The sequence below is a fragment of the Pristiophorus japonicus genome, chromosome 5 (assembly GCF_044704955.1).
Source record: "Pristiophorus japonicus isolate sPriJap1 chromosome 5, sPriJap1.hap1, whole genome shotgun sequence".
Classification (NCBI taxonomy): domain Eukaryota; kingdom Metazoa; phylum Chordata; class Chondrichthyes; family Pristiophoridae; genus Pristiophorus; species Pristiophorus japonicus.
The window spans coordinates 2613298-2628820 of NC_091981.1; the positions used below are offsets into that span (position 1 = coordinate 2613298).

A 15523-nucleotide genomic window follows, 5' to 3' on the forward strand; every position below is an offset into this window, starting at 1 on the left:
CTGCACTGTCGGAGGGGCAGTGCTGAGGGAGCGCCGCACTGTCGGAGGGGCAGTACTGAGGGAGCGCGCACTGTCGGAGGGGCAGTGCTGAGGGAGTGCCGCACTGTCGGAGGGGCAGTGCTGAGGGAGCGCCGCACTGTCGGAGGGGCAGTGCTGAGGGAGCGCCGCACTGTCGGAGGGGCAGTGCTGAGGGAGCGCCGCACTGTTGGAGGGGCAGTGCTGAGGGAGCGCTGCACTGTCGGAGGGGCAGTGCTGAGGGAGCGCCGCACTGTCGGAGGGGCAGAGCTGAGGGAGCGCCGCACTGTCGGAGGGGCAGTGCTGAGGGAGCGCCGCACTGTCGGAGGGGCAGTGCTGAGGGAGCGCCGCACTGTCGGAGGGGCAGTGCTGAGGGAGCGCCGCACTGTCGGAGGGGCAGTGCTGAGGGAGCGCCGCACTGTTGGAGGGGCAGTGCTGAGGGAGCGCTGCACTGTCGGAGGGGCAGTGCTGAGGGAGCGCCGCACTGTCGGAGGGGCAGAGCTGAGGGAGCGCCGCACTGTCGGAGGGGCAGTGCTGAGGGAGCGCCGCACTGTCGGAGGGGCAGTGCTGAGGGAGCGCCGCACTGTCAGAGGGGCAGTACTGAGGGAGTGCTGCACTGTTGGAGGGGCAGTCTTTTGGAAGAGACATTAAACCGAGGCCCCGTCTGCCCTCTCAGGTGGATGTAAAAGATCCCATGGCACTATTTTGAAGAGGAGCAGAGGAGTTCTCCCCGGTGTCCTGGGGCCAATATTTATCCCACAATCAACATCACTAAAACAGATTATCTGCTCATTATCATAGTGCTGTGTGTGGGAGCTTGCTGTGCACAAATTGGCTGCTGCGTTTCCCACATTACAACAGTGACTACATTTCAAAAAGTACTTCATTGGCTGTAAAGTGCTTTGGGACGTCTGGTGGTTGTGAAAGGCGCTATAGAAATGCAAGCCTTTCTTTTTTCTTTCTTAAAGAAATACGCCAGGATAAGCTATGGATCTGCCTGATAATGGAGGCATTGGACTCATACTGAGGCCCCAGGTTTAAGAGGAGCGCGATGGGGCACAAGTTTGATCCATCATTGCGGAGCGCGCAGCGGGGCAATCTGTGCTGCAGGCGTTGTTTAATATTCACATCAAACTATAGATGGATTAATCTCTGTTACATTGGATTTGTATTTTTTCCCTGGGCACAGCGAGTGTGCGCAGTGCTGGCACTGACTGGTGCACTGGAAGAATAGAAACGAGGTGATTAATGGCGTACCGTGCTGGGACATCACGCCTCACTCTCTGTGTCTGTGTCCCACTGAATCTGCTGAAACACTCCAGGTCATTCCTCCTCCAATCGATTTGGAGAAAAACGATAACGTCGAGCTCCGAGCCCAACTCTCTTACCCTACTTCAGACGATTCAGTCTCCAATATGATGCTGTTGGTCTTGTGGTCTATGACGATGTTTGTGATGTCGCTGCCGTAGAAGCTGGATCGTGGCGTGCTGACACAACTGGAGCACCCAGAGTTCACTGCCGACGATTGGTTGGAGCCCGGGATATTCATCGGTGACGGTGTCAGTGATCGTTGCCTCACAACCTGGTTCACCGTGCGCACCGTCTCAAACACTCGCTTCTGCTGATGTCTGCCGGAACAACACACTAGTTTAAGGGTCCAATTGTTGCCGTGCTCGGTGAGCATGAGGATTTAGATCAGTAAATAAAGAGAAATTGTTAACCTGTGAAACTCTCTACCACAGAGAGTTGTTGATGCCAGTTTGTTGGATATATTCAAGAGGGAGTTAGATATGGCCCTTACAGCTAAAGGGATCAAGGGGTATGGAGAGAAAGCAGGAAAGGGGTACTGAGGTGAATGATCAGCCATGATCTTACTGAATGGTGCAGGCTCGAAGGGCCGAATGGCCTACTCATGCACCTATTTTCTATGTTTCTCATTGGTGTATGTTTTCAACAAAAAAAAACAATACATCATGTTTCTCTTTTACATAAGAACATAAGAATTAGGAGCAGGAGTCGGCCATTCGGCCCCTCGAGCCTACTCCTGCTCCTATTTCTTATGTCCTTATGACTGTGACCCCTGGTTCTGGACTCCCCAGCCCCGGGGAAACATCCTCTCAGCATCTACCCTGTCAATCCCCCTCAGAATCTGGTATGTTTTATTCCAGACAATTTCCTAGTCAAATTTTTGTTTAGATAATTTCATCAGATGACTGAGAGAACGTTACTCCATTTCAGTGTTTGAGGGCGGAGGGGGGGGAGGGTTACGAGGCTACTGAGGACCACAAGGGTTGAGCAGAACCAGCTACTTTCTAAAATGAGTAAATTCTATTGAAGTGGTGGCAATGTGTCATTGAGACACTGCTCAGAGACGGTAGAATGCGCAGGTGTGGAAGGGGGCAGGTTTTCAATTAATTTTGTTGGCACAGACACCACTGGTAATGGGTGGAGGGAAATGGACAGAAGAGCCCTTTTGACGAGCAAATAATTGTCTCTGCATCACCGAGACTTTAGGCTGAAACATCCTAAAGCAGAACCATTTTATCAAGAGCAGGTCTATTTTAACTCTTCTTCCAAGAGCTTCTGCTGTATTTAAAGATAAACAAATTTTAATTTTTCTCATTTGTTTACAGCACGGAGGCATTCATTACACGCACATGGCAGAAACAGCGAGTCATATCCATATCCACCCTTGCTTAGTATTAATGTACAGTGACTTAAACCAGGCATCAAATTCTACTTCATCAAACAATCCAGTTGAGGATTTCAGTCCCAAATAATACACTCCGTCTCTTTCATTCCCAGAAAACGCAAATATTAATTTAATTTAGTGACGTGGGTCAGTGGATTCATATACACACACTCTCCAGTCCACTCTAGTTACGTTTGTACATTAAGGTGACACACACACATAGACACACATCTTTTACACCAAGGCTTCAGACAAACCACAATCGGCAGTGTGAAACTCTACACAACCCCAGACACTGCGCACAAGACAAGCCCTGTCCCGGCAAGCTACATCATCGTGGATGGGTGTTGCATCCGGGCAGGGAAAATGGGCAGCTCCTTCACCCTCTAAGGTTTCACCACTTCTCTGAAGGTGGACAACCTCTAGCGCAGATCGCCAGGCATGTTTACATCGAGCGCGCGGTTCGCCGCGTCAATCAGCGACTCTCTCAGCCGCCAGCTCGCGGCAATGGAAGAGAGGCACGCGTCCATCGCATTTCCAGCTGTGCCTGCAGCCACAGTCGTTGGGAGTCTTGGGAAGAGAGGTTGGAGGCACAGGAAACACCGGTTGTCTAAGGCCTCAGTTAGTGGCCAGAGGAGACGTTAACGGCAGCGTCAGAGGTTACTGACTGGGAGAGCAGCGTTTAGCGCCCCGACCCAAAATTCATTAGCGGCTCACCGGGGGTGCAAACCGCTAGCGCCCGGCTGCTGACGATCGCTCCGATCCTGACGTATTCCCGGTGCAACGCCCACACCCGCGCCCCGGTCGGTAAATTCGGTGCTTGCGCCTCATTGAGCGGCCACCAAGAACAACGTCTAGAAAAACAGTGGGTGCAGGCTCGCAGAGTCGTTAACTGGCGGCTACTTAAAGGGATGAGGAAGTGCTCCCTCGGAGGTCACAGTCAGTGCAAGGTTTACACACAGCACGGTGTGAGTCTCAGTCACAGTCAGTGCAAGGTTTACACACAGCACGGTGTGAGTCTCAGTCACACTCAGTGCAAGGTTTACACACAGCACGGTGTGAGTCTCAGTCACAGTCAGTGCAAGGTTTACACACAGCACGGTGTGAGTCTCAGTCACAGTCAGTGCAAGGTTTACACACAGCACGGTGTGAGTCTCAGTCACAGTCAGTGCAAGGTTTACACACAGCACGGTGTGAGTCTCAGTCACAGTCAGTGCAAGGTTTACACACAGCTAATGTAACACCACTTTATAAAAAGGGAGGGAGAGAGAAAACGGGTAATTATAGACCGGTTAGCCTGACATCAGTAGTGGGGAAAATGTTGGAATCAATTATTAAGGATGAAATAGCAGCGCATTTGGAAAGCAGTGACAGGATCGGTCCAAGTCAGCATGGATTTATGAAAGGGAAATCATGCTTGACAAATCTTCTGGAATTTTGTGAGGATGTAACTAGTAGAGTGGACAAGGGAGAACCAGTGGATGTGGTGTATTTGGACTTTCAAAAGGTTTTTGACAAGGTCCCACACAAGAGATTGGTGTGCAAAATCAAAGCACATGGTATTGGGGGTAATATACTGACGTGGATAGAGAACTGGTTGGCAGACAGGAAGCGGAGAGTCAGGATAAACGGGTCCTTTTCAGAATGGCAGGCAGTGATTAGTGGGGTGCCCCAGGGCTCAGTGCTGGGACCCCAGCTCGTTACAATATACAATGATTTAGATGAAGGAACTGAGTGTAATATCTCCAAATTTGCAGATGACACTAAGCTGGGTGGCGGTGTGAGCTGTGAGGAGGACGCTAAGAGGCTGCAGGGTGACTTGGACAGGTTAGGTGAGTGGGCAAATGCATGGCAGATGCAGTATAATGTGGATAAATGTGAGGTTATCCACTTAGGGGGCAAAAACACGAAGACAGAATATTATCTGAATGGTGGCAGATTAGGAAAAGGGGAGGTGCAACGAGACCTGGGTGTCATGGTTCATCAGTCATTGAAAGTTGGCATACAGGTACAGCAGGCGGTGAAGAAGGCAAATAGCATGTTGGCCTTCATAGCTAGGGGATTTGAGTATAGGAGCAGGGAGGTCTTATTGCAGTTGTACAGGTCCTTGGTGAGGCCTCACTTGGAATATTGTGTTCAGTTTTGGTCTCCTTATCTGAGGAAGGACGTTCTTGCTATTGAGGGAGTGCAGCGAAGATTCACCAGACTGATTCCCGGGATGGCTGGACTGACATATGAGAAGAGACTGGATCAACTGGGCCTTTATACATTGGAATTTAGAAGGATGAGAGGGGATCTCGTAGAAACATATAAGATTCTGACGGGACGGGACAGGTTAGATGCGGGTAGATTGTTCCCGATGTTGGGGAAGTCCAAAACCAGGGGACAGTCTTAGGATAAGGGGTAGACCATTTCGGACTGAGATGAGGAGAAACTTCTTCACTCAGAGAGTTGTTAACCTGTGGAGTTCCCTACCGCAGAGAGTTGTTGATGCCAGTTCATTGGATATATTCAAGAGGGAGTTAGATATGGCCCTTACGGCTAAAGGAATCAAGGGGTATGGAGAGAAAGCAGGAAAGGGGTACTGAGGGAATGATCAGTCGTGATCTTATTGAATGGTGGTGCAGGCTCGAAGGGCCGAATGGCCTACTCCTGCACCTATTTTCTATGTTTCTATGTGAGTCTCAGTCACAGTCAGTGCAACATTTACACACAGCACGGTGTGAGTCTCAGTCACAGTCAGTGCAAGGTTTACACACAGCACGGTGTGAGTCTCAGTCACAGTCAGTGCAAGGTTTACACACAGCACGGTGTGAGTCTCAGTCACAGTCAGTGCAAGGTTTACACACAGCACGGTATGAGTCTCAGTCACAGTCAGTGCAAGGTTTACACACAGCACGGTGTGAGTATCAGTCACAGTCAGTGCAAGGTTTACACACAGCACGGTGTGAGTCTCAGTCACAGTCAGTGCAAGGTTTACACACAGCACGGTGTGAGTCTCAGTCACAGTCAGTGCAAGGTTTACACACAGCACGGTGTGAGTCTCAGTAACACTCAGTGCAAGGTTTACACACAGCACGGTGTGTGAAACTCAGTCACAGTCAGTGCAAGGTTTACACACAGCACGGTGTGAGTCTCAGTCACAGTCAGTGCAAGGTTTACACACAGCACGGTGTGTGAGCCTCCCAGTTTGTAGCGGCAGACAGACAGAACAGTGCGGGTTGGAAAACAAGTGATCTTGAAACCTTCAATGGGTGCGTTATTGTGCCGCGCCTTTAAAACTCGTCTTTTCCCGGGATCTGAATCGGAGTTCTGCATTCTGCGCATGCACAATGGCTCGCCAAATGTCCCGACGCCCCCTCCCCCCCCACCCCCCCTCCCCCGCCGTGTGCAACGGCTGATTTAACCCCCGTCAGCTCTTCGACTGATTCCACCAAATTTCTGGGTGGAGGGCACAAACATGTTCAAGACACTAAAATACTGAAGCTGATCTCGGCAAACCTCCGACAGCGCTCTCGACCGTACACAGTTAGAATTGTATGAAAGGAATGGTAATAAATTACAAAAGGAAGTGGCTTATAATAAAACATTGGCCAAGCAGTATTTGATGACAACCGAAGAGGTCAAATTTTGGGACATACTTTTGCTCCTGGGCGGGGGTGCAGTCCATCTGTAGTTCTTTCCGCATCGAGCCTTCAATTTCAGCAGCTAAAGAATCCTGTTTAACAAAGAGAAATCCCACGTGAGAGCGTGTGTCACTGATAAATGAGCCCTGGACGGAGTGAATCGGCCTGAAACACCTCCCCACTGTAACATCTTTACTTCATGGGTTCTTTGCTTAAGAATCCACAGCAACACATTGCTGTTAAGAACTAGTTGGTTTATTAGCCAAAGGTTTAACAATCACACTGCACTTTACTTGTTCATCCACCAGGCTCACAACCACCTGCCCCATCGTGGATCCCCCAAACCCAACTGGCTGGGGTTTTATTGAGTCGTGAACATCACGTGACTCGCTGAGCCACTCACAATGTAACAGCTCTACAACAGGTGCATACATTACCCTCAAAGCCTCCCTGATAAAGTGCAACATCCCCACCGACACCTGGGAGTCCCTGGCCAAAGTCCGCCCTAAGTGGAGGAAGTGCATCCGGGAGGGCGCTGAGCACCTCGAGTCTCGTCGCCGAGAGCATGCAGAAACCAAGCGCAGGCAGCGGAAGGAGCGTGCGGCAAACCAGTCCCACCCTCCCCTTCCCTCAACCACTGTCTGTCCCACCTGTGACAGGGACTGTGGTTCCTGTATTGGACTGTTCAGCCACCTAAGGACTCATTCTAAGAGTGGAAGCAAGTCTTCCTCGATTCCGAGGGCCTGCCTATGATGATGGATGTACATTACACCTCCATATTCCCTGGGCTCACCATGGGCAAAGTGGGCCAACTGCGCTCTCCAAATGTGAAAGTGTTTTTTTTTTAAAGTTACCCATGTTTGGAGGGTCCGAGATAAACCGTACATAACACTCCACTGCTGCCATACCTAACCTCTACCAGGATACAGTCCAAACAATCCAATCTTAGAAACCTCATCTGTTGCACTTCAGACCGACATTTTCTTAACTGCTGATCTCAAACCAGTTTGTAAACCTCAAAGTAGCACAGTTTTTATACTGTGGGCAAGCAAGGATTCCTGGTTTGATTTCCCCTCATTCTTCAAGCATTGTCTACGTAAAATCACTCAGCAGAGGGGTCAATAACCAGGGGGCATACATTTAAAGTAATTGGTGGAAGGGTTGGAGGGGAGTTGAGGAGAACTTTATTCACCCAGAGGGAACTCACTGCCTGAAAGGGTGGTAGAGGCAGAAACCCTCACCACATTTAAAAAGTACCTGGATGTGCACCTGAAGTGCCGTAACCTACAGGGCTACGGACCCAGAGCTGGAAAGTGGGATTAGGCTGGGTAGCTCTTTGTCGGCCGGCACGGACACGATGGGCCAAATGGCCTCCTTCCGTGCTGTAAATTTCTATGTTTCTATAAAATATATCCTTAAAGCCATTCAGGGACACACAGGGCAGAGGGTTTGAACGAAGGTTCAAATATTCAAACAGATTCAGGGCTCTGCCATCAAAAGCCATGGTGAGGCTACAGCGATCTCTGATCGTGCAGAGTGGCAAAGGGTTTCTTGCCCTTGCCCAGAAGTCCTGCCTGGCTTGCCTCTAAAGGCCCTAGAGTGCCGATGTCTGCAGGACGCAAGCATCTTGGATTGGAAGTGGGTCCCTCCAGCACTAAATCCCATAACAATTTGGTCACTGCAATCGGGGCCTGGGCAGGCTCAGGAGAACAACAACAACTTGCATCTTTAACTTAAAACATCCCAAGTCGCTTCACAGGAATGTCATAAAACAAAATTTGACACCAAGCTGCACGAGGAGAAATTGCTCTCCTTATCGGTTAAGAAACTGTCTATCTCTGTCTTAAATATATTCAATGTCCCGGCTTCCACAGCTCTCTGAGGCAGCGAATTCCACAGATTTACAACCCTCTGAGAGAAGAAATTTCTCCTCATCTCAGTTTTAAATGGGCGGCCCCTTATTCTAAGATCATGCCCCCTAGTTCTAGTCTCCCCCATCAGTGGAAACATCCTCTCTGCATCCACCTTATCAAGCCCCCTCATAATCTTATACGTTTCGATAAGATCACCTCTCATTCTTCTGAATTCCAATGAGTAGAGACCCAACCTCCTCAACTTTTCCTCATAAGTCAACCCCCTCATCCCCGGATTTATTAAAGGGGCATGTGAACTCTCGAGGTGCAGGGACAACGTTTTGATTTGGAGGCTTTCAATGCATTAGGCAGAGCCCAACAATCGATCGGACAAACGGAAACATTTTATCTGAAGAAACCCGAATAAAACCAGCACGCGAACACGCCAGTGTCGGGCAGCGCGGGTTGTCGAGGGACGAACACCATGCAGTCTTGCCGCTTGGCATTTACCAGAGGGAAAAGGCCCAGCGAGTGGTAGCGCCTCGGGGTGCTGTTCGGCAAGGTCTTGTTCCGCAGGTTCTTAATCTCCTCTTGTGCTTCATGCAGCATTTCCATACATTCGGCGTATTTGTCCTCCAGCTCCCGCAACTGCAGAAATAAACACAGGCATCCTAAAGGTATACCACCATCAAACCCGAGGGCCCGACAGTGATGTTGAGTATATATATTTTTTTATCTTGCCCAGTTACTGATTTAGAAAAAGCAGCAGAGTATGGGGAAGGGGCCAGAGAGTGGGAATAAATGGAGATTTCGGAGAGCTGGTGTGGACCGTCCAAATGGTCTCCTCCCGTGCTGTAAAACTCGACCAATTGTTGATCGGCCATAGCTCAGAAAAAGTGCAACATCCCCACCGACACCTGGGAGTCCCCGGCCAAAGACCAGTCCGCCCTAAGTGGAGGAAGTGCATCTGGGAGGGCGCTGAGCACCTCGAGTCTCGTCGCTGAGAGCATGCAGAAAGCAAGCGCAGGCAGCGGAAGGAGCGTGCGGCAAACCAGTCCCACCCTCCCCTTCCCTCAACCACTGTCTGTCCCACCTGTGACAGGGACTGTGGCTCTCGTATTGGAACCACTTAAGAACTCATTTTAAGAGTGGAAGCAAGTCTTCCTCGATTCCGAGGGACTGTCTATGATGATGATGATGCATTAAACTGCACACACATTACTGCTCTGACAATCCGCGACTCTCTCACTATATATCATATACCCAGAACATGAAGACTGAACTACTTTACGGAGCTTATGTCTAGAGAGAGAGACTCACCTCAGCCGTCAGCTGCCTCTGCGCATCTTTGGCTGCACTCAAATGTTGAGTAAGTTCCTCATTTTCCACTGCATACTACGGGAAAGACAAAGCATTCGGTAATGTCACCACACGTACAACATGCTTCAGATAACTGGATAGCACAGTTGTTATTTAAAAAAAAAATACTATGCATTATTGACTTGGTATATGCTCCAAGTGCGCTTCAAGTGTGTGGAAAATGGTTGGCGATGAACCTGCTGCACATGTGTTCAGTGTCAGCTGTGGGGCAGTGGGCAGCACCCTCGCCTCGGAGTCAGGAGATTGTGGGTTCAAGTCCCACTCCAGAGACTTGAGCACAAAAATCTAGGGTGACACTCCCAGTGCAGTACTGAGGGAGTGCCGCACTGTCGGAGGGACAGTACTGAGGGAGCGCCGCACTGTCAGAGGGCCAGTACTGAGGGAGCGCTGCACTATCGGAGGGGCAGTACTGAGGGAGCGCCGCACTGTCGGAGGGACAGTACTGAGGGAGTGCTGCACTGTCGGAGGGACAGTACTGAGGGAGTGCTGCACTGTCGGAGGGACAGTACTGAGGGAGCGCTGCACTATCGGAGGGGCAGTACTGAGGGAGCGCCGCACTGTCGGAGGGACAGTACTGAGGGAGTGCTGCACTGTCGGAGGGACAGTACTGAGGGAGTGCTGCACTGTCGGAGGGGCAGTACTGAGGGAGTGCCGCACTGTTGGAGGTACAGTACTGAGGGAGTGCCGCACTGTTCGAGGTGCAGTGCTGAGGGAGTGCTACACTGTCGGAGGTGCCATCTTTCAGATGAGATGTTAAACCGAGGCCCCGTCTGCTCTCTCAGGTGAATGTAAAAGATCCCATGGCACTATTTCGAAGAAGAGCAGGGGAGTTCTCCCCGGTGTCCTGGGGCCAATATTTATCCCTCAATCAACATCACTAAAACAGATTATCTGGGTCATTATCACATTGCTGTGTGTGGGAGCTTGCTGTGCGCAAATTGGCTGCTGCGTTTCCCACATTACAACAGTGACTACACTTCAAAAAGTACTTAATTGGCTGTGACGCGCTTTGGGACACCCGGTGGTCGTGAAAGGCGCTATAGAAATGCAAGTCTGTCTTTCTGTCCAGTGTACAAACACATTGCAATGGGCTGTTAATCCAGCTTCTCAAAGGTCACTTTGAAAAATACACAAGTAAAGTTTTTCAAAAGTAAAACTGAATTATTTGTTATTACACTTGCAGCATGTATCCCACAACCTTTGATCATGTGACTTCGCAAGGATATAGCAGATTGATATCAATACTGCAATAAATATTGTGCAATTCCTTCAGTAAATAAAGTTACCAAACCAATGGCAGTTCTCTCCATGACTTCCCTACAAGCCACAGGGTAAAATAGATCCAAGTTATTTTGACATTCTCCTATGACGCATAAAACATTTCTCGTACTCCCGGTCAATTCGCTCACAAACAGATTTGATTGTTTTGGGTAAGGGAGGACTGCTTGTTGCTCCTGTGTCTTGAATTACTCAGTGCTCTATCATTAAATACCAACTGACTGGCTACTACCAGGATTTAACACATTCATTGCTTCACATCACATATATGGCACAGAAACAGGCCATTGGACCCAACCAGTCCATGCCGGCGTTTATGCTCCACTCGAGCCTCCTCCTGTCTTTCCTCATCTAAATCTATCAGCATAACCCTCAACAAAAATATATTCCAACGAGAAGGAAAGACAGTGGGCTCAAATTTGGCCCACGTCTTTTATCGGCGCACTTACCGGAGATGTGCCACTTTTCTCCGTTGATAAGCGCCCCGGAAAAAAAAAATCGCTCCCTGCTTTGGCCGCTGTCCGGCCTCTCCTCGGTCTTCGCGCGCAGCGTGGCCAGTCGAGTCGGGGGCGGAGCCAGCGTCCTGCACTGAAAACTGCCGGGACGTCTGCACATGCGCAGTAGCTCCTCGCCCCCAGCCTCTCTGTGTGCGTGCTGCAGCCGCTGTGTGTGTGGGACCCGATGCCCACTCCTAACCCTGGCCGAGTAGTCTCCCGGTGCGATCGAGCTCAGGTTTGAAGTTTTATGCACTGTAGCTATTTTTGAACTTTCTTAATGGCTTGTCATTTTCCTGGACTTTTGGATATTTTGAAAAAATTATGTAAATATGTTTTGTCTCTTGTGAATAGTGGTGAACATTTATCAAGCCTATTCACCTGGTGCTATTGTGATAGTAGAACATAAGCGACGGAGTGGCACTGAAAGAATATCTTATTTATTGAAGTAGACTTTATTTAGATAACATGGGCTCAATTTTGGCCCCGTATAATCATTGCAAACAAATAGTTGTTTAAAATTAGTTGTGAGATTAGCGCAATTTAATTCAACTATCTTTTACTTCTTTTATTTTTGTAGTTTAAGCTTCCATGAATGCTTCTGTTGTACAGTAAATTAACTTTGCGAAGTTTGTTATATGATGTCCTGTATAGCTGTTTGATCCTATTCATATTCTTTAGTCAAGTCATTAAGTTCTGCTGGTCTCCGATGTACCTACCTGCACTGATTTCTTAACTCTCCGCAAGGGTTTTCACAGGCGGCCACATACACTGGCCTGAGTTAGTTTGGAGCAACTATTAGCTGGCCAAAGTGGCCCAAATGGCCAAAACTGGCTGGTAACACCCACTTTTGAGAAAAACTAAACTAAACTAAAAAAATCGTAACTAACTCACTTAAACTGGTGCAAATTGAATGTGCAAAATGGAGATTTTTAAGATACTCCAAAAAAAATCAAGTTGCTCCAAAAAAAACGGCACAGAAGGGATAACCATCCGTGGTTAACTAGGAAAATAAGGGATGCTATCAAATTGAAAACAAGGGCATACAAAGTGACCATGACTTGTGGAACACCACCACCCACCTTGTGCCACTGTGAATAGCTGCCCTTTACCCCCACTCTCTGCTTTCTGTCTTGAAGCCAGCGAGCGATTCATTCTGCTACCTATCCCTTGACTCTGCATTCTCTGACCTTGTTCATCAGTCTATTATGGAGTACCTTATCAAAGGCCTTTTGAAAATCTAGATACATTACATCTACTGCATTACCCTTGTCTAGTCTCTCTGTTACCTCTTCAATAAATTCAATGAGGTTGGTCAAGCCAGACTTTCCCTATTTGAAACCCATACTGACTATTCATTATTATATTTTTGGTTTCGAGATGTTCTTCGATTTTCAACCTTGATGGGGGATTCCATTATGTTTCCTACCACCGATGTTAAGCTGTCTGGTCTGTCGTTGCCTGGACGATACCTCGGGGAAGGAGACTCAGACAATCCGAGATAACAGCGGCAGCCGATGCCCCTGGGCAATAACTCACAAATCCCAAGGCAAGTAAATCTCGGTAATATTAATGCAGTTCGACAGGGAGACAAAGCACGTCAGAAAACTTGCCCAACGATTGTCATTTGTAACCGTTGGAAAACATCAGACATTGCACTGGCAGCTTACAGCTTTGGCCTTTTTCTGTAGATCGACGATTTGGGAGAGAAGATGAGTGATTTCTTCCTGCTGTCGTGCCGTGTCTTCAGTCTTCTTCGCCAGTTCCTCTGCCAGGTTAACCAGTTGAATATTTGCATCCCCTGGACAATTTGTCAAGAAAAGCAAAGACAAGTTTACACACACAACAATCACAGAACAGTACAGCACAGGAGGCCATTCGGCCCATCGAGCCTGCGCCGGCTCTATTGAAGAGCACCTCAGCCAGTCCCACTCCCCCCGCTCTCTCCCCATGTCCCTGAAATTCTTTTTCCTGCAAGTACTTATCCAACTCCCTTTTGAAAGCCACGATTGAGTCTGCCTCCACCACCCTCTCAGGCAGCACATTCCAGATCCTAACCACTCGCTGCGTAAAAACGTTTTTCCTCGTGTCGCCTTTGGTTCTTCTGCCAATCGCCTTAAATCTGTGTCCTCTGGTTCTCCACCCTTCCACCAATGGGAACAGTTTCTCTCTCTCTACTCTGTCCAGACCCCTCATGATTTTGAACACCTCGATCAAATCTCCTCTCAACCTTCTCTGTTCCAAGGAGAACAACCCCAGCTTCTCCAGTATATCCACGTCACTGAAGTCCCTCATCCCTGGAACCATTCTCGTAAATCCCCTCTGCTCCCTCTCTAAGGCCTTCACATCCTTCCTAAAGTGTGGTGCCCAGAATTGGACACAATACTCCAAGCTGGGGCTGAACTAGCATTTTATATTGGTTTAGAGCAACCGCTTGCCTTTAAGGGCAGAGTTCAAACACTAATCTGAGTAATGTATTCACGGGTGAGTACACTCACAGGTTTGTAGAGCTGTTGAGTTGGGAGTGGCTTAGCTAATCACGTGATGTTCACAAGACTCAATAAAACCCCAGCCAGTTGGGTTCGGGGGATCCACGATGGGGCAGGTGGTTGTGAGCCTGATGGATGAACTGGTAATGTGTCGTGTGATTGTTAAACCTTTGCTAATAAACCAACTGGTTCTGAACAGCAACGTGTTGCTATGGATTCTTAAGCAAAGAACCCAGGAAGCAAATATATTACAATCTGTAACTAATATTAAACGAGAATTACTTCAGTGACGTAAATGAAATATGAAATGATTTTGCTGATGTCCAGAGGCGTAGTGAGGGGAACAGGCAGCCTGCTTCTGATTATTGTTCACATTTGCGGCACGTGCGGTTTTCCCGCAAGCGTTTTGCGCAGGAGCATACAGATGCTGCGCTCCGTCACAAATACTGAAATTGTAAATATTATAATGGGTCCCACACACGGGTAGGTGGCAGAGATTGCATCCTCAGTATAAGAGTATAAGCCTGTATCCAATGTGGTTTTATCGCAAGTGTAGAAGGCCATTGTTACAAAACCCGTCTGTATATGTACACACACACGCTCAGACCCACATACACACCCAGACACACTTTCCCCCCTCCCTCTCCCCCCCCCACACACCCTCCCCCCACACACACACTCCCCCCACACACACACACACACTCCCCCCCACACACCCTCCCCCCACACACCCTCCCCCCACACACACACACACACACACTCCCCCACACACACACACACACACTCCCCCACACACACACACACTCCCCCACACATCCCCCGCCCCCCCCCACGCACACACACACCCACACACACAGCCCCCCCCCACACACACACACACACAGCCGCCCCCCACACACACACACAGCCGCCCCCCACACACACACACACTCCCCCACACACACACACACTCCCCCACACATCCCCCGCCCCCCCCCACACCCACACACACAGCCCCCCCCCCCCCACACACACACACAGCCCCCCCCCCACACACACACACACAGCCCCCCCCCCCCACACACACACACAGCCCCCCCCCCACACACACACACACAGCCGCCCCCCACACACACACACAGCCCCCCCACACACACACACCCCTACCCCACACACCCCCCCCCCACACACACACACACAGCCGCCCCCCACACACACACACAGCCCCCCCCCACACACACACACAGCCCCCCCACACACAGCCCCCCCCCCACACACACACACACACCCCCCCCACACACACACAGCCGCCCCCCACACACACACACAGCCCCCCCCACACACACCCCCCCCCACACACCCACCCCCCCCCACACATCCCCCGCCCCCCCCCACACACACACACACCCACACACACAGCCCCCCCCCACACACACAGCCCCCCCCCCACACACACACACAGCCCCCCCCCCACACACACACACACAGCCGCCCCCCACACACACACACAGCCCCCCCACACACACACACCCCTACCCCACACACCCCCCCCCACACACACACACAGCCCCCCCCCCCACACACACACACAGCCGCCCCCCACACACACACACAGCCCCCCCCACACACACACATCCCCCCCCCACACACCCCCCCCACACACACACCCCCCCCCCCACACACACACACCCCCCCCCACACACACCCCCCCCCACAC

At 50.2% G+C, this 15523-nt stretch overlaps 1 protein-coding gene across 1 annotated transcript in view; it reads right to left on the minus strand.

Annotated features, from left to right (window-relative positions):
- Nucleotides 1-15523, minus strand: part of LOC139263731 (trafficking kinesin-binding protein 1-like) — a 212623-nt gene that overhangs the window by 19535 nt on the left and 177565 nt on the right. Inside the window, exons 5-9 of the mRNA XM_070879763.1 lie at nucleotides 13009-13331; nucleotides 9507-9581; nucleotides 8697-8834; nucleotides 6349-6425; nucleotides 1404-1643 (exon numbers count right to left, since the gene is read on the minus strand). Coding sequence (XP_070735864.1) covers nucleotides 1404-1643; nucleotides 6349-6425; nucleotides 8697-8834; nucleotides 9507-9581; nucleotides 13009-13331 — 853 coding nt within the window. The remainder of the gene's footprint in view (nucleotides 1-1403; nucleotides 1644-6348; nucleotides 6426-8696; nucleotides 8835-9506; nucleotides 9582-13008; nucleotides 13332-15523) is intronic.